This window comes from Calliphora vicina, chromosome 1 (assembly GCF_958450345.1).
Source record: "Calliphora vicina chromosome 1, idCalVici1.1, whole genome shotgun sequence".
NCBI classification, from domain to species: domain Eukaryota; kingdom Metazoa; phylum Arthropoda; class Insecta; order Diptera; family Calliphoridae; genus Calliphora; species Calliphora vicina.
The window spans coordinates 109910838-109931600 of record NC_088780.1 but is presented as its reverse complement, the minus strand read 5'-3'; the positions used below and the strand labels follow the sequence as shown (position 1 = coordinate 109931600).

The 20763-nt window shown below is 29.4% G+C and overlaps 1 protein-coding gene across 2 annotated transcripts in view; it reads right to left on the bottom strand.

The window, feature by feature from the left end:
* The window catches only part of NK7.1, a 217891-nt gene that overhangs the window by 55388 nt on the left and 141740 nt on the right, over positions 1–20763 (bottom strand). For both annotated transcript variants that reach the window (XM_065515479.1, XM_065515480.1), the window contains one exon: positions 19760–20118. In XM_065515479.1, coding sequence (XP_065371551.1) covers positions 19760–20118 — 359 coding nt within the window. The remainder of the gene's footprint in view (positions 1–19759; positions 20119–20763) is intronic.

Below are 20763 nucleotides of genomic sequence, written 5' to 3'. Positions count from 1 at the left end.
ACTAGAACAGAACTAGAACAGAACTAGAACAGAACTAGAACAGAACTAGAACAGAACTAGAACAGAACTAGAACAGAACTAGAACAGAACTAGAACAGAACTAGAACAGAACTAGAACAGAACTAGAACAGAACTAGAACAGAACTAGAACAGAACTAGAACAGAACTAGAACAGAACTAGAACAGAACTAGAACAGAACTAGAACAGAACTAGAACAGAACTAGAACAGAACTAGAACAGAACTAGAACAGAACTAGAACAGAACTAGAACAGAACTAGAACAGAACTAGAACAGAACTAGAACAGAACTAGAACAGAACTAGAACAGAACTAGAACAGAACTAGAACAGAACTAGAACAGAACTAGAACAGAACTAGAACAGAACTAGAACAGAACTAGAACAGAACTAGAACAGAACTAGAACAGAACTAGAACAGAACTAGAACAGAACTAGAACAGAACTAGAACAGAACTAGAACAGAACTAGAACAGAACTAGAACAGAACTAGAACAGAACTAGAACAGAACTAGAACAGAACTAGAACAGAACTAGAACAGAACTAGAACAGAACTAGAACAGAACTAGAACAGAACTAGAACAGAACTAGAACAGAACTAGAACAGAACTAGAACAGAACTAGAACAGAACTAGAACAGAACTAGAACAGAACTAGAACAGAACTAGAACAGAACTAGAACAGAACTAGAACAGAACTAGAACAGAACTAGAACAGAACTAGAACAGAACTAGAACAGAACTAGAACAGAACTAGAACAGAACTAGAACAGAACTAGAACAGAACTAGAACAGAACTAGAACAGAACTAGAACAGAACTAGAACAGAACTAGAACAGAACTAGAACAGAACTAGAACAGAACTAGAACAGAACTAGAACAGAACTAGAACAGAACTAGAACAGAACTAGAACAGAACTAGAACAGAACTAGAACAGAACTAGAACAGAACTAGAACTAGAACAGAACTAGAACAGAACTAGAACAGAACTAGAACAGAACTAGAACAGAACTAGAACAGAACTAGAACAGAACTAGAACAGAACTAGAACAGAACTAGAACAGAACTAGAACAGAACTAGAACAGAACTAGAACAGAACTAGAACAGAACTAGAACAGAACTAGAACTAGAACAGAACTAGAACAGAACTAGAACAGAACTAGAACAGAACTAGAACAGAACTAGAACAGAACTAGAACAGAACTAGAACAGAACTAGAACAGAACTAGAACAGAACTAGAACAGAACTAGAACAGAACTAGAACAGAACTAGAACAGAACTAGAACAGAACTAGAACAGAACTAGAACAGAACTAGAACAGAACTAGAACAGAACTAGAACAGAACTAGAACAGAACTAGAACAGAACTAGAACAGAACTAGAACAGAACTAGAACAGAACTAGAACAGAACTAGAACAGAACTAGAACAGAACTAGAACAGAACTAGAACAGAACTAGAACAGAACTAGAACAGAACTAGAACAGAACTAGAACAGAACTAGAACAGAACTAGAACAGAACTAGAACAGAACTAGAACAGAACTAGAACAGAACTAGAACAGAACTAGAACAGAACTAGAACAGAACTAGAACAGAACTAGAACAGAACTAGAACAGAACTAGAACAGAACTAGAACAGAACTAGAACAGAACTAGAACAGAACTAGAACAGAACTAGAACAGAACTAGAACAGAACTAGAACAGAACTAGAACAGAACTAGAACAGAACTAGAACAGAACTAGAACAGAACTAGAACAGAACTAGAACAGAACTAGAACAGAACTAGAACAGAACTAGAACAGAACTAGAACAGAACTAGAACAGAACTAGAACAGAACTAGAACAGAACTAGAACAGAACTAGAACAGAACTAGAACAGAACTAGAACAGAACTAGAACAGAACTAGAACAGAACTAGAACAGAACTAGAACAGAACTAGAACAGAACTAGAACAGAACTAGAACAGAACTAGAACAGAACTAGAACAGAACTAGAACAGAACTAGAACAGAACTAGAACAGAACTAGAACAGAACTAGAACAGAACTAGAACAGAACTAGAACAGAACTAGAACAGAACTAGAACAGAACTAGAACAGAACTAGAACAGAACTAGAACAGAACTAGAAGCAAATGAGCATCCTCTTTTGCAAACATTCCTTGATGTAAATGTCGGTATTTATAGAGCACTTTGTAACAAATGTTGTTTTGCAGCAACTGCATATTGCTTGCCATGCCAAGAACATTTTCTGCTTTTGGTTTCTAAACTTTTCTACAACATTCCCTCGAGCATCAGCAACATTAAAAATATTGACCCGGAAGCTGCGAAAAATTTTCAATACGTACGTTTCGTCATCCATTATGCAGCAGGTATATTTTTTGTATAAAATTTGACTTCAATTTCCGTGCTCTGTCTTTGGCCTCTAAATTTTTGACAGAGTCTTTTTTAACCTTGTTTGTTTTAAACCTGCATTGGCTTGAACTTTTCGTACCATATAGTCCGAGTACTGAGCTAACTCTCGGATGTGTTGGTTTTAGAAACATCATGTGGACCATTCCTTCTGCACGAAACAGGTTTTCTATCAACGGACAAGTTCTCCCGATACTGTTTAAGAACATTGGACTCAATTTGACGGCAGACCTTTGATTGTTTGGCCAACTTTTTGTAGGACCAAGTTAATAATTTTAGTACGCACGTTTTTCTCGTCAGTCATTTTAATCGGATTTACAACAAATGAACATAATTAACATTAAACACTTGGGTTAATAGTTTTAATGAAAAACGTGTGTTAAGAATTTTTCGATCTCACAATAAAACCATAAAAAAAACCATAAAACTGAAATCGTTTCAAGAATTGCCAAAGTTGTGCTACTTTTTCGTCCCACTGAATTTGTAATTTTATTGGTTCATCCTATTTTTCATGAACGACCTTTATACATCAGAGAATTTTTCATCCCCATTCATATTTATGTATGAGATTTAAATGTTTTTCTGTTTATTGAATTTAAAATATTTAAAAAACAGCATTCATTTTGTTTGTTGAAAATATTTATGCACAAGTATTTAATATATTGACACATGTGTTGTTTAGGCCACCATTTATACTTATTCATATATTTAAATGGCATTAATTAAAATATTTATGCATTTATTTTAGCTGTTGGTATTATTATTGTTTTAATAAATTATTAAAATTTCCTAGATTTGCCTCGTGTGAAATGCGTTAATTTCAGCGAAAATAATTAAATATGTTATTTATAAAGCGAAATTAATAAAATAAATTTGAATTATTTAAATTTAAAATTTTGTGGTTTCTTTTTATGATGATGACATACATATTTGTAAAATTGTTCATAAATAGTAGCCGGACATTTGTGTAACAAAAATGATATCTTTGAAAGTTTATCTTCGAATAGTCATTATCTAAAAATAAATGGCTGCTGAGAAAAAGTACCACAAGTATTTTCCAAACGAATGGAGTAATATTTAAATATGAATATTTATAAAAGAATGTTTGTCGAAAGGTACTCAAGCAATTCTTTTTTTTAGCTTATTTATACATATGTACTTTATATGTAAGTTTGAATTTTATCAGGGTACTAAAATGATACTCTTATAAAAAAATCCTTTTTATAAACAACAATAGTTATGGCTTCTAAGCAGAAATGAATATAATAATTGGAATATAATAAACTGTATTTTCATGTTATAAAAAGTAATTAAGTGCTGATGCTAAAGATCATTGTAGACTGAATATTAAGTCCAAAAGTACCTGGTTTCGAAATTGATGTTGTAATCTATTCAACTAATTGTTCAGAATAGTGCCTAATAGGTGAATATTGTTATATTTTAAAAGGATTTTTTTTTGATTTTATTTTTGATTTTTCATCTCTCGTAGTGTTACGTATTCGTACACGTTGTTGTAGACGTAATTATAAATGAAAATAAATTTCATTTTAATTAAGTTGTGGTTTTTCATCGTAAACACTGTTTGTTCATGGTTTTATTTGTATATTTTGTTTCATTTATTTGTTGTTTTATTTAATGTATTTACTCAATTATTCATAAATGTTGATTTTGAAATTATCTGAACTGAAAATATGGTTCGTTCGATGGTTGTGCATTTCATGTGCCACAATGACGAGGATGATGAACGTTGAATGTTAAAGTGTTTTTGTTTTTAACTTTTTTGCACAATTAATGCAGGGACCTTTAATTTTTGGCCATCTGATAAAATTATAGATTTATTTTCTTATTTTCAAAATGGATATTTTAAATTGTTGTAGTTGAAACAATTGGACCTGTAAATGTTAGCATTGGGCTGTGGTGTGGTGATTTAATGGCAGAATTTAATTTGTATTTCATGTAGTGTTTTGCTTAAATAAATAAATCGTGTGTTTATTATAATCTCTTGTGGTTTATTCATGAACAGCATACAAAATGATATTTAATTCAATCCATAAAAATATAATTAATTGTTAAAATTATTGTTCAGTAAGTACTTTGTTGATTTTAATATTCATTAAAAAAGAGCAAAAAATATAAATTTTATAAAAATATATACAAACTGTAACTAAATCGAAAGGTCACATGTGACGTATGAGTAATATTTATTATGAATTAAATACAATAATTTATTTACACTGTATTACAGCTATATGTGACACTAAATAACCCTATTTGTTTTTATAATCTATATTCAGGGGTATTTTTAAATATTGTAGTCTAGTGTAGTATCGATTTTCCCAAGGGATTAGTGTGAATTAAAAAATACATTGTACATATGTATGTATATAATTATTTTAATTTAATTGTTCAAATGTTTTAATATTGGGAGTATAACTTAAAAATGAGGGATTTACGATAGATGACGTATCTTTTGAACGCGGTTTTTGGTTTCATTCTGTCATTTATTCTCACTTAGTTATTGAACATTATAGTGTAAACAACCAAGTTTTTTTTGCTTTAAAAATGTCGACTTTTGTACCAACAAAGCGTCATTTGAGGGACGTTTTGCCTTACTACTTTAATTTGAAAAAAAGTGCTGCTGCAGCACACATTGCCCACAAAAGTCTATGGCGAATGTGTTCCATCGATTTCAAGAGATAGTTTGTGCGGTTCAGAAGTGGTGGTTTTGACACGAAAGACAAAGATCGCACAGGTCACACAAACAATTTTAAGACCCCGAATTGGAGGCATTCATTCCTCCATGGAGATTGGTTTCATTCAAAAGCAGGGATATTGGGTACCATACGAAATGAAGCCGAGGACCTTAAAACGATTTTGCATGTCCTAAATTATGCCTGAACACTATAAAAGAAAATCATTTTGCATATGTGAAGCACGGCCAATCAGCCGAATCGACACCAAAGCCAAATATCCATGGCGCTAAGATAATGTTCTGTATTTGGACCACGCTTCACTTTGGACCACAGTATCCTTTATTGGCTTGATTCCTTCTTGGCCCCAAAATATGAGCAGTTATTTTGACTCGGAATCCATATGTTGCCAGAAACATGGGAAAAGATCATAGCTAACAATGGCCAATACTTCGAATAATTTTATGTTGTACAAATGTTTTAAAATAAAAACTAAAAATTTTAAAAAAATCCCGCATTTTAAGTCTTACACCCAATAAATAGCAGTTTATATTTTGCAACCATATTTTAATGTTTTTATTATGATTTTATATTTTTAGCAAATTTATAGCGATAAGGTTCATAAGTTTGCGGTTAAAATATGGCAAACAATAAATATATTAAATAATAATTATGAAACAAATCTGTAGTTATAATTGTCGCCATTATTTGTTTTGTTTATTTTTTCTACTTTTCTAAATAATTGAGGTTTTTATAGAAAAATATAATTGGTATTTTTAATGAAATATTTAGAAATTAATAAAAATACAAGATTTTTTATTAAACAACTTACACCCAGTTGGAAATTTAAGTCTAAAAATTAAGGGTTAGAGTAATGGCCTAGTTCAGTTCTAGTGTAAGTTCCAGTGTTAATTCTAGTGGAGGCTTTAGAGTAAATTCTAGTGTTCAGTTTTAGTGTTCAGTGCTAGTGTTTACGTTTAGTTCATGTCTAGTTCTGTTCTAGTTCTGTTCTTACTGTATATTTAACAAAAGTCAGCATAATTGGTTGGTATAATGCCAATTCTGTTTCTAATTAATTAACTCAATTATATTCATGCAAATAAACTCTCTACCTCAAAACCGAACAATGTAATTAAAAAGTAAATCTAAATATTAAATACATTTAATAATAACACTTAAAATGCAATTTACAAAGTTTTCACAAATAATTACAAAACTCATATTCTTAGCTTTTGTTCTGGGATAATAGGCATAATGATGTTAAACAAATACCACTTAAGGTAATTTAAACAAATACACACATATACTCTTATTCACTCACATAATATTATTGAATTTGATAATAATCATTTACAATATGGTCAAAAATAAGGACAACAATATGTTTGTTTAATAATTATTATTATTGGTATTGCTATTATTTTGTATAAATCCCATTATATAAATAAATTACATTGAAATTTATAAAATCAATGACTTTATCGATATACTTTTCTCCCTCTTATAGAGTGAGTATGAGTGAATAATTTAGTTTAAACACTCAAATATCCTTGTGGCTTTTTTGCATACCAAATACCAAAATATAAAATTAAGTGCGATTATGTATATTGATTGCAAATGTAATAGATTTTGTATGTAATAAACGAAAATAGATTTTGGATAATAGCTGTTTGAAAAAGTAGAAAATTTGTTTAGAGGGGGTTATTAAAAGTACATGTGTGATGTACTTTTTAGTTAAAGTTTCAGTGTAATTTCAAGTATTTGCTACAGTAGTTAAATATTTTATTTCAAATGCACAAAGTTGTTCTTTAAATATAGCTTCAAAGTTAGGTCACGGGGTTTCCAAAATGTCCTCATATTGTATATATATTTTATTTCAAGATATTTCAAAATTTCTCTTGTTATGGGCTAGTTTTGGATCATCTAGGTTTCCAGGTTGGATATAAAAGACAAATATTATTTGATAGAACTGATCTCAAGCTCAATTAACTATTACTAAAATTATTAAACACTTGAAAAATTAGACTAAAAAGATATATAACCTTCTTCAAAAGTAACAAATATCTATTTTGGTACTTTTCACCAAATATTTTATTTACTTTACCCTCGCACAAATTTGTGTATTTTCTGTATATTGCATGTTGAAAGTAGTATTAGGAGTAGGCAGTAATAATTGTAAACCACAATAACAACAACAGCAATTTAAGTAGGTACTAAAATGCCTTGCAGCAAAATGAACTCATATAAGTACATAGGTACATATGTACACTAGGTTGGCCCTTATTTTGTACTTTTTGAATTTTCGATGTTCTCGCAAATTGTATTTGAAGCTGCGAGTATTGGGTCAAAGTAGCTACATATATCTTCCAAAAAATGTCAATAAACAGTAGTATTTGTATTTCATGTACCCATAGATGTTTAATTATTTTGACATCGATAACCAATTTTAATTTGATAAAAAAAAATTGGAAATTTTCCCGCAAACTTACATTTTTAAATCATGGAATCTGACGAAAATATTAAACTGAATTTCACCGCTGGCATAGGTTATGTTGGCTTTGAGGACCGCTGTGAGTTGTGGCGCCCACAAGAAGGTTTTCCAACTGCTCCAGGGCCCATTCAGCGAACACTAATTTATATCGGTGCAGGCCCAAATAACGATGTAAAACTTGTGGCCTGCAAAAGGCCGAGTTTTTGTGTCCGACGCGAGATCGACTGCCTCGGATTCTCCTGTACACTCTCACGGACAGTGGCGATGTTTTTGCTAGATCTTGCGTTTCGTAGTGGTAGGGGTGGTTCATTTAAACACATTTTAGTTATTTGTTGTGTTTTCAATTACGGAAATTGCATATTCAATAATCTTTTTTATTAACGTTCAACCAATACCGAAAATTGTATATTCAATTATCAAAATTATCAAATTCAAAAACTCAAAATTCAGTAGAAAATATTGGAAATTTGGAACATATGAAAAATTGATTCAATTATGCAATAATTGAAACCAGTTAAATTGTAACATTTGAGGAAATAGTTTTTTCTATGTTATCTATTTTTGATTGGATATTTTTTCAACATTTAAAATTTTTAAATTTTTTTTGGAAATCGCAACATCTAAATGATTTCTGATTTTGTTCAAATTTTCAGCATTTGCCATTTAGATGACAGAGAACACTTTTAGACCTTGGTAGCAGCGAAAATTCAAAAAGTGCAAAATAAGGGCCACCCTTATGTGCACACAAATAAACACAAGCACACATTTAATAAACAAACATCTGATATTAATTGAGATTTATTGACTAATTATAATAAATTTATGTTTTCAACGAATCTCCAAAATAAAGATATTAAATGGCAAACATAAACTTTAAAACTGTTGAAATGAGCAGTATTTGCTGAGAAGTATTTCAAATGAATTGAGAAAAAATTAAATAGTAGCGGTAATAGAATTATGTATAGGATTATGTACTCCTATAAAATAGTTGATCACAAGCTTTGCGTTTTTCATATATGCAGACAAATGTCAGCAGTTAGTTCATCATAGTTCGGAAATCTGCAAGGCTTTACATAAACATCAAGCTGGTTCTGTCTTGCTGACATTTATTCTTGTCCTGCTGACATTTAGCCAAATGCGAAAAGAAGTCATGGCATTAATTCTTCCGGCACTAATTTACTTGTCACACCTTTGTATAAGTAAATGTCAAACAATAAATGTTTGAAAGTGTAATTCAGTAATAATGGTAGCTAACTTTATGTCTATTATTGTCTTTCAGTGACAGCTAGCTGTCATTTTAAAAATCAAAATTTCTCTCCTCCATTAAAAATGTATTTATTTATATGTATTTGAAAACCTTTCACTAATTTATTGATTTGTCAAAACACTCACTGCAATGAACAATACGAATACGAACTACGACTACACATGGCAAATTGCTTGAGCTGTCAAATAATCAGAAAAACACATCACACAAGACGTCGCAAACATGGGTGGGGTATTTGCAGAGTACAAATTGAATACTTAGTTTTTGTTTCTGACATCAAGACTTTTTCATTTTAGCCAACAAATTTAATAAATTGCCAACTAAATGCCTACACTTGTTTTTTGGTTTTGTTGGCTGGCACACACTAACAAATATTTTTATTTCAAATGCAATTTATTATTGCTTGTTGCAAATGTTTAATTTTATTTTTTAACGTTTAGCAAATAAAAAAAAGAAAAGATTAAAGTGTATAATCAAAAAATAAGGAAAAACAAAACAAGATTTAACAACCAAATACTTTGAGGTCAAAATCTATTACAAGAAATACAAGAAAAACCATGAGGCTGAAGCAGGCTACAATGTTGTTGCCTCAAAATCAAACTGGATATACACAAATGCAACACTACACTACGTTAGTGTTCGAATGCCTGTCTGTTGCAACTTGCCAGTTGTATAAATTGTATTTTCATTTTTAGCTAATTTAACTTGATCGTATTTCATGGCTGACATTTTTGATGACTGCTAAATTTGCACAAAAACATGACAAACCCATACATTTACATGCAACAAAATATTTCAACTATTTTAATACAAATCGAGAATCTCATAAACTCAAGTACTTTCGGCTCATTTAACAACATTTACGAGTTAAATGTTAAATATGTTTAAAATTGTGTTAAATAGACACAACATATCATAGAAATCATTTGTATGCCGAGTATAGTGCCATATAATAAAATAGCAAAGACTCATAATACGAGTATTATGTTGATTTTAATTTGGGGCTACATTATTTAAATATATTGTAGTTGCAATGCAGAGTTTTAAAAGAATTTGTAATATGCAACAGTTTAAGGAAATGATAATTTTTACTATAACTTTTCAGAAAAGTAGTAAACTAGCTACTACTTTAAAAAAAAATTGTAGTTTCATATTAGTAGAAATACTACTTTTTCACAAAAGTTTTGAATTCACAACTTTTGTGTATAAAATATGATTTTTCAAAATTGTATGTTGATGGAAATGAAATTTTTTATAAAGATTTTACAAAAAGTAGTAAATTAGGTACTACTTTTTAACAAAAAGTAGTATTTTCAGACAAATTTATAGTAGAAATTAGTTACTATGTAAAAGTAATAGAGAAAACATCACTATTTTGCTATTTGAAAATAGTAGTAGAAATAATACTTTCTTTAGAAATGTATTGAATTCATTACTTTTTCCAACATTTAAATTTTTAGAAAACGATTTATTTTTCATTGTTATTTTTACCAAATAGTAGTATTTTCATAAAAATGTTTAATATAATTTAGTTCTTAAGTAAAGGTAATTGAGAAAATATCATTATTTTGCAATATGAAAATAGTAGTAGAAATACTACTTTTTTAGAAAAGTATTGAATTTCTTACTTTTTGCTATAGAATATGATTTATCAAAATGTGAGGCTTTATAAAACGATTTCTTTTCGTTAACATTTTCCAAAAACATAGTAAATTGCTACTACTTTTTAACAAAAATTAGTATTTTCAGAAAAATGTTTAATATAATTTAGTTTTTAAGTAAAACTAATTGAGAAAACATCATTATTTTGCCATTTGAAAATAGTAGTAGAAATACTACTTTTTTAGAAAAGTATTGAATTTCTTACTTTTTTGTACAGAATATGATTTATCAAAATTTAAACTTTTAGAAAACGATTTCTTTTCATTAACAATTTACAATAATATAGTAAATTTGCTATTACTTTCTAACAAAAAGTGGTATTTTCAGAAAAATGTTAACTAGATTGAGTTATTAGGTAAAAATAATTGAGAAAACATCATTATTTTGCAATTTGAAAATAGTAGTAGAAATACTACTTTTTAGAAAAGTATTGAATTTCGTACTGTTTGGTACAGAATATGGTTCATCAAAATGTAGTCTTTTAGAAAATTATTTGTTCCAATAATATTTTCCAAAAAGCAGTAGATTAGCTACTAACTTTTGTATTTTTTTTTTACAAAAAAGTGACATTTGTTAATTAAGTTAAAGCATTGCTAAAAAATATGTTTATATTTTAATACAAAATAATTTTTATATAATTTTTGGTGGAATTTATATCTTAAAATCAAATAAATTCCTTCATTTACAAACTGCTGCATGTAAAATGTGTCTAATAAGCACTAATGCATTAAATAAATTAAGCTTTACAATAGACACATACATAAACAAATCAAATAAAAAAACATAATCATTTATATACGCACTAATAACAGGTCGAGTTGAAACTAAAACGAATTGAAATTGAATTTTGTGTTGTTTTAGTATTTCAGGCATGGCTGGCTAGACTCTATCAAAAATTTGCACATACACATGTGTACGCATAAGTTAATTTCTACTCATATTCCTGAACTCTGGTACTACAACATTTACAATGTCTATAAACACAAAATTTGCAACAACTAGACATGATTATTATTTTATTCTGCAACCAACTCCCTCCCAAATTTTCACATTTTACCCCTCTCAGTTGCAACAAGGCAAACACTTATTGCTGGTTAGTTGTTGTTGCAGTTGTACATATAATGCACACGTTCACACATAATATTGAAATGTAATGAAATGTTTGTAAATGTTTACATTTTGTGTACTTAATATGCAAAATGTAATTTGCCGCGTCGCGTGACGTATGTAATCACTTTTATTTTATTCAAAAGATCCCCTCTTTTCATTTCCTGTCTCCCTTTACTCTTATATTGCCAAAAGTCATCATAGATATACATACATACATACATACATTCACTTACTTACTCGCTTGATAATTGAACGACCAAACGAACAACAATATGCTTTCACTTAATTCAAAATTATGCCCAAACAAATTTGTATAATTGGGTGCCCTCGAGGAAATAAAATAGTTTACATTGCAAACTGAATTCGCTTGATTCGTTCTTGGCCTCAAAAGATGAGCAGTTCTTTTGGCTCGGCCATTGTTAGCTCGGTCATAGCTAGCAATGGCCAATATTTTGAATAAATTTATATTGTACAAATGTTTCAAAATAAAAGCTAAAAATTTTAAAGTCATACACCCAATATGATTTTGTTTTGTATCAATAATGGGTTGTCGATTTCAGAATGAAAATGAAATAAAAAAGTGTTATTTTTTTTAATTTTAATTTTTTTTTTTTTTGAAAAATATAGCTATTTGACCCAAAACTATAAACTTCAAATAAAATGTGCAGCCTCCCATACGATATCCAATTTTACTCGAATTTCATTTTTAGATGACGGAAAACAATTTTAGACCTTAGGAGCATCGACAATTGCAAAATAAGGGACACCCTAATAAATAGTCATGCACCATTTATGACTTCATCATCAACATACACTCACATCCACCAAACAATCGAATAATCGAAAAAATTTTCGCAAAAATTATAAAGAATTTTTAATAACATTTACAATATTTACCAATTAATGCTCCATTATTTTTCGAAATGCAAATCAGAAAAATTGTTCTCGAACCTTTGAGAATGATGGTTTTACTTGCACAAACTGAATATTTTTCGAATCGCTTGCAATAGTCGTTCTCGACAGTTCGAATAAAGTTTGATGGTGATACAATTTTCGAATATTCTGGTTACGTGGGATGCATAACGATTTCATATTATTGTTGTTTGTATTTGAAAACATTTGGTGTGCGCATTTTAAAAATTGTTAAATGTATGATATTAAAGATATTCAAAGGAATGAAGTCCTTTATACTGTACACTATCTCTTTTGCAAAATAATGGTATTTATTATGTATTATAAAATATATATCGTCACCTAAAATGCAAAATAACGTAACATCACTTTTCATAAGTTTATAGGAGAAGCAAAAAACGATATAAAATGAAAACTACTTGAGATATTGAAACAAAATTTTCAAATCGGATTTACAGTGACACTATAAATATATTTTATAAAAAAAAACTAATTTTTTCAAAGCACACTTTAAGATATGTGGCTTACGTTTTTTTGAATTGTTGTTTTCTGAAACAAAAAAACGTATCATCAATATAAATTTTTACGAAAAAATAAAAAACTGAAATAAAAATATTTTTTTTGTTTTAAATAAATACAGTTGATATATACATTTTTAATGTTTTATGTTTTTTTTATTTTAATTACTAACAACTACTTTTTTAAACTAATCTTAAATTTTGATAAAGGCTTCAAATATATTCAATTGCAACAAATTTATTAAAAAACAAGTAAGAAAGTATGGTCGGTCAAGCCCGACCATATAATACCCTACACCAAGTAAATGAGTAAAAATATTTTTCTTTTAAAATATCAATAATTTATATTCGTGAGTGATTTTCGGAAGTGGGCCTTATATGGGAGCTATAACCAACTATGGACCGATCACCATAAAATTAGGTCGTGTGATTTATGTCTATATGAAAGTTATTTATGTTGAATTTTGTGTATATACCAACATTTTTAAGTGATTTAAGCACGTTAAAGTGATTTTCGGAAGCGGGTCTATATGGGAGCTATGACTAATTATGGACCGATCGTAACAAAATTTGGTGACATAATTCGTAACAACATTTGGAGCGGAAATATGTGTAGATACATATATAAATAAAACATTTATGACTGATAAAGTCCAATTTCGAGAGGACATTTGTATGGGGGCTAGGTGAAATAATGAACCGAAATGCAAAACAACATATCATCAAAAAATTCGAAATTGATTTTATTATTGATTACGATTCATTACATCATATTACATATGTGTGCAAAATTTCAAAAATAACCTAGTTATAACCAAAATTGAAACTAAAGTATCATCAAGTATATGATTTTCTTAAACAAAATAACGTATACGCTTTGAGTAATTAATTAATAAATCGTTTTTACCTTATTTTATGTAGTATCCTAATTTTTTTTTAATAAATTTGTTGCAATTGAATATTTTTTGCAGTCTTAATGAAAATTTAATGAAGAACCTTTTTTAGTTTAAAAAAGTAGTTGTTAGTAATTAAAATTAAAAAAACATAATACTATTAAAAATGTATATATAAACTGCTTTTATTTAAAATAAAAAAAAATATTTTTATTTAAGTTTTTATTTTTTCATAAACATTTATATTGATGATACGTTTTTTTGTTTCAGAAAATAACAGTTCAAAAAAACGTAAGCCACATAACTTAAAGTGTGCTTTGAAAAAATTAGTTTTTTTTCATAAAATATATTTCTAGAGTCACTGTAATTCAGATTTGAAAATTTTGTTTCAATATCTCAAGTAGTTTTCATTTTATATCGGTTTTTGCTTCTCCTATAAACTTATGAAAAGTGATGTTACGTTATTTTGCATTTTAGGTGACGATATACATATTTACTTGTATATGAGTTTTTGTCTTCGTAGGATACCATTAACATATTCTCAGGTATGACCAAAAAAATAACGGCAGTTTCAAAACTCCAATATTAAATTTTTAAAAATTTTGTTAAACAAATTTCAGAATTTTTTTATCATCACCTTAAATTTATTTGGAACATAATAGGGAATAATAGTATGAAAAAAGTATGACAATACCTCCTATAGTTAGAATTACCTGGACTATAATATTCTGAATAGGTTTTACATAAAAATCATAACAGTAAGGAAATTAGGCTCATTCGCCAAAATATTGCCAAAAAATTAGTTTTTCTCTAAAATCGCAAAATTTAAATCGCATATTTGTCCCATATTTTTTAAATAAATTATAACAAATTTAATATTTCATTGCAAAATGGTTCCTATTGTAATTTTTTTAAAGCTATGATATTTTAATAAAAAATTTCAAAATAAAATTTCTGCAATGAATTCTTTAAACTGTCTGCAAACATGCAGTCACACATACATTTATAACTATGCTTGTACACTTGTATGTATTATGTTGATTATTTGTGCAACATCATCATCATCATCAACTGCAAAAAGTATTTAAGTTATGTGGTATGCGGCTGAGTAATTAATTGATTTTTATCTGACTTAAGGCTATTTTACAGTTTGTTGATGACAGTTTAAATTTGTTTATATCTTCTTTCTCTCTACACACAACTACATTGTATACATATATTTAATGTATATATACCAGTGGTCGGCATAAAGAGAAAATGTAACATGCTGTGCACTGTCTTTCTCTGTTGAAATCCGATCAGCTATTGACAATGATTTCAATTTCATATTTAATAATATTAATTCGTTTATTTAAATACAGGTAAATAACCGATTATGTTCGGCCCCTGGTGTCCTATGACTACCGATCAATGATATAAACGCATATGTATTTATTTATACATCTGTAGATACGTCTGCATAAGGTTTTATATGATAAGTATGCAAAAGTGTAGTATAATATGGATTCCAACATATGTATGTATATATCTGTTTCTATTTGTAATGTTGGGATTTAGCTTGTATGTTTATATCAATGTATGTATCTATCTAGCTGTTGTACATTAGATTAAAATTGTTGATTTTATTTTCATGTTGTCATTTTTCAATTTCGGCTGTGTGTTGTATTTAAAATTTATTTGATTTTTATTGGTTACTTAGTGTGTTTGGTATTTTAGAATTTTTATTTGAATGTAAACATTATATATACCTATATTTTTGTATATTTTTATATATTTTTTCTTTTTTTAATAAAATATAGTATTGTGGTTTAAAAAATTGTCTCCAGTTGTTATGTTATACAGCTAAAATGTTTTGGGATTATAAAGGGGATTTTCTATGGATGCAAATCTTTTGTAAAGAAATTTAAATTCTTTTGGATATAAATCTTTTGTATTTTATTGAAATATATTTTGTGTTTTCTGTGGAATAGAAATAACTTAAACAAATTCTAATACATTCTAGCAAACCATTAAATTAAAGATGTTATGTTAATAAACAATTTTTATTTTTATATTTCAAAATAGTCGGCATTTGTTAAAACTAATTTATATTTTTGAGTAATTTTCAGAATTAGTTTTATAAATCACACAAGATTTGAATTTTCCAATAAATTTGCCAACCAAAGAAACAAACTACTGGCAGTTTTATTTAACACTGCGGAGCTTTTATTTTAAAATATTTGTACAATACAAATTTATGCAGAGTATTGGTCCTTGACCTTTTCCCATTTTTCTGGCAATATATTAATTCCGAGCCAAAAGAACTACTCATATTTTGATGCAATTAACCAATCCAGCCAATTTCGTATATTCTGTTCCAAATGTTAGCGTATCTCAGAGAAAGCGTTGTTCTTCGATCGAAACAAATAGTAGCCGGACGGGGCAAGGTCTGAACTATAAAGCGGGTGAGCAAAGCCACTTCATTCTAAATAGTTTTTAACAGGTATTGCAGCATGTGGCCGAGTGTTTTCAATAACCTTAGCGCCATGGTGTCGATTCGGGTGGTTGGCCGTTCTTCACGTACGATCACTTACGCTTCCGGTTATCGTAATGGATCCATTTTTCATCTCAAGTAACGATTCGGTGCAAAAATGATTTTCTTTTATAGCGTTCAAGCATCATTTCAGATACACCAAATAGTCTTTCAAGGTATCTCGGCTCTATTTTATATGATACCCAGTTTCCCTGCTTTTGGATGAATACAGCTGCTCGCAATCTTTTTGAAATTGATGCTTGCGTAGCTTCCAATGATTTTACAAGCTCTTGTTGAGTTTGGCAACAATCTTCATGGAGTAATGCCTTAAATACTTGGTCTTTACACTTCTTTGGCTGGCCTGGGAGATCTTTGTCTTCCGTGTCAGCAGTCATCATTGCATTCTACTTTTTCGATAATGAGTCTGGTTAAAATGTTAGCGTATCTCAGAGAAAGCGTTGTTCTTCGATCGAAACAAATAGTAGCCGGACGGGGCAAGGTCTGAACTATAAAGCGGGTGAGCAAAGCCACTTCATTCTAAATAGTTTTTAACAGATATTGCAGCATGTGGCCGAGTGTTTTCAATAACCTTAGCGCCATGGTGTCGATTCGGGTGGTTGGCCGTTCTTCACGTACGATCACTTACGCTTCCGGTTATCGTAATGGATCCATTTTTCATCTCAAGTAACGATTCGGTGCAAAAATGATTTTCTTTTATAGCGTTCAAGCATCATTTCAGATACACCAAATCATCTTTCAAGGTATCTCGGCTCCATTTTGTATGATACCCAGTTTCCCTGCTTTTGGATGAATCCTGCTGCTCGCAATCTTTTTGAAATTGATGCTTGCGTAGCTTCCAATGATTTTACAAGCTCTTGTCGAGTTTGGCAACAATCTTCATGGAGTAATGCCTTAAATACTTGGTCTTTACACTTCTTTGGCTGGCCTGGGAGATCTTTGTCTTCCGTGTCAGCAGTCATCATTGCATTCTACTTTTTCGATAATGAGTCTGGTTAAACATTGACGGTTACTGGTGCTCGTTATTGCGACTATATAAAAGAGCCTCATGACACAGAGATCGTGAAAGAATTCAAGTATTGCATGAGACATTTCCTGGTCGTGTACTCTCTCGTTTTGGTGATCAAAATTGCCCCCCTAGATTATGTGTTTTAACACCATTAGATTCAAAGGTCTATGCAAAAAAGCCCACACCCACTCGGGCATAGAAGCAGCCATAGTTATGCAAAACGGCCATCAAAATTTTCGACAAATGAAATAATATTCAATAAAAAAATAAATAACGAAGCAAAATTAAAATAACTGATTTATGAGAAAGTTATTGGTTTAATAGTATTTACTACAGAAAATATTGTGTATAGCAGTATTTTCTATAGATAATATTGTGTATAACAGTATTTTCTATGGAAAATATTTTGTATAACAGTATTTTCTATATAAGATATTGTGTATAACAGCACTTTCTATAGCAAATATTGTGTATAACAGTATTTTCTATAGAAAATATTGTGTATAACAGAATTTTTCTATAGAAAATATTGTGTATAACAAAATTTTTCTATAGCAAATATTGTGTATAACAGTATTTTCTTTAGAAAATATTGTGTATAGCAGTATTTTCTATAGACAATATTGTGGATAACAGCACTTTCTATATCAAATATTGTGTATAACAGCACTTTCTATAGCAAATATTGTGTATAACAGTATTTTTTATAGGAAATTTTGTGTATAACAGTAATTTCTTTAGAATATATTGTGTATAACAATAATTTCTTTAGAAGATATTGTGTATAACAGTATTTTCCATGGAAAACATTGTGTATAACAGTATTTTCTATAGAAGATATTGTGTTTAACAGTTTTTTCTATAAATATTAGTACTCTGAGGGTTATAATCAGTGATGCCAGTAGATTTTTTCAGAAAACCCTACGCTTATGAAAAAAAATCCCTTTTTTGCCCTACACTCACTTTTGATTTTCCCTACATTTTTCCCTTCACTACTTTTTTATATTTTGAACAGCTAAGTTGTGTTCAATCAAAAAAAAGGCTTAATCGGATTTTGAAATTGGCCACATCATTGGTTTTTCCAGGGCTTGCTTGCCAAAAAAAGAATCCATTGTTCGGGTTTTTGTTTTTGAAAGATTTTTTGGTACATTTGGGTATTAACACACAAGCCTTGCATCTGCATTTAAAGTCGCCATCTTTGACCGGCTCCAGCCGTCCCATTGGCTTCTCGTTTCTCAACCAACTTGAGCTGTATTTCTTTACTTTGTTTCCATCATAATCAGAAGACGAATCGGAAATTTTGTCTAAAATTAGTTATGTTTTAATTTATAATGTTAATTATTTCTTAAAAACTTACTTATTAAAATCGATGAGACCTGCGAAGATGGTGTACGTATGTATGTAAAAGAATGCATAAAACCAAACAAGTGTTTACTTCAAAAGAAAATTTATAGTAGAATCTACTCTTGTAGCTAGTTCTTTAAGGAAATGTCAAATACCGTAAAAACGAGAACCCAAGGCGTATTAACAAGGTGAGTGCGTAAGTGAGTTAATACGCCTTGAGAGAATCACTATATACACACAGCCTCAGAAGTGAGTATATACCAGTGATTTTTTTAAGATCATAAAAATCATTATATTCCTATTTAAATCTTTTTTTTTTTTTGAGAACCGAATCTATTATTCAACTCAATCTCCAACAAACCGAAACTGTTAAATTTGAATCGATGATAGATTTTAGGATTTTCATTATCTTAAAAAAATCAAAAAATTTTTGGTGTTTACTCACTTTTAAGGCATACTGTAGTTTGAAAGCGGTGATGATATTAAAGATGCCATATTATTACTTACTTCATATTATACCATATGCTTAAACAAATTTTATGTTTTTTAATTATATATTTGGAAAATACAGTTTTAAATTGCCATTGCAAAAAATCCCTACAATTCGACAAAAGTAAGAAATCTTTCCCTTTTTCCCTACATGTGAAATTTTGGGAAAAAATCCCTACAAAAAGGGAAAATTCCCTACACTTGGCATCACTGGTTATAATAGTACTATTTAAATATTATTTTGATAACTAACAAAAAAGTTATTTCTTATTCCTGTAAAATACGAAAAATGGTCTGCTACAATACGTATGATTATTATTATTATTAAAATTGGTCTCCTACAATACGTATGACTGTTATTTAATTTTTTTAATTAATTATTATGTATACGTTCTTTAAACAACACTCACCTGGGTCTCAGTAACATTTAGCAATTTCGCCATTTCCGTTCTCTCACTCGAACTAAGGTACTTTTTGATTTCAAACTGTTTTTCCAATTCGAAAATTTGCCGGCCCGTAAATGTGGTGCGCGCCTTTTTCTTGCGCCTAGCATCCGTCGAACCCGAGTCCGAATCATCTTCTGTTGTTTCCATATTCGCTGCAGGCGGTGTTGTACTCATGGAGGAGGGAGCCAAACGTTCACGTATCAAACTGTCACTGCTGCCCGAGGGACTAACATCGGGCGGCAGTGTAACACTCGAGGGCGGCGCTATGGCGGAGGAGAGTTTTTTCTTTTTGGCGCAAGTTTTAGCAGGTGTTTGACTAGAATCTAGAATTAATTGAAATTCAAATAACAAAAAATGTTAATTATTACATATTTATATTTATAAATTAATCATTATTTTTCAGTTTAACTATTTGTTCTTAATTACTTAAGCTTGTCGTTAATAATAAATACATTTTATTTGTGTTCAACAACTTTAATTTCACCCCTTTTTACTATGTCTGAGTTTGTTTGTTTTGTTCATTAATTAATTGCACATGTTTAATTCACGATTTTCTTTATTACTTAGTTTTTTTTTTCTGTTGATTAAATTATTTTTTCCCTTTTCGTTTTAGTTTTTTTTAAGTTTTTTTTTTATAATGTTCTGTTTTTTTTATAATTTGTTTGTTCGTAATTAAATGTCCTCTACTGTAGTGAAGTCATTATGAATGTTTTTCATTAATAATGATTTTATAACCAGACATTTTATAATTAAATGGTTTTTATTGTATTGTGAAAATACTAATACACTTGTGACTAATTTAACATATTTTTGCTATACTTTGACTAATTGAAATGTTTAACCTCACAGTGAGTTAAAATATTTTAAAATACGTAAATAACATATCAATTTATCTGCAGCAGTCAAGAATTAATTTAAGAAATCGCAAAAGTTTGTTCGGCTTGTTCAGAAAAAAACTTTCATTCTAT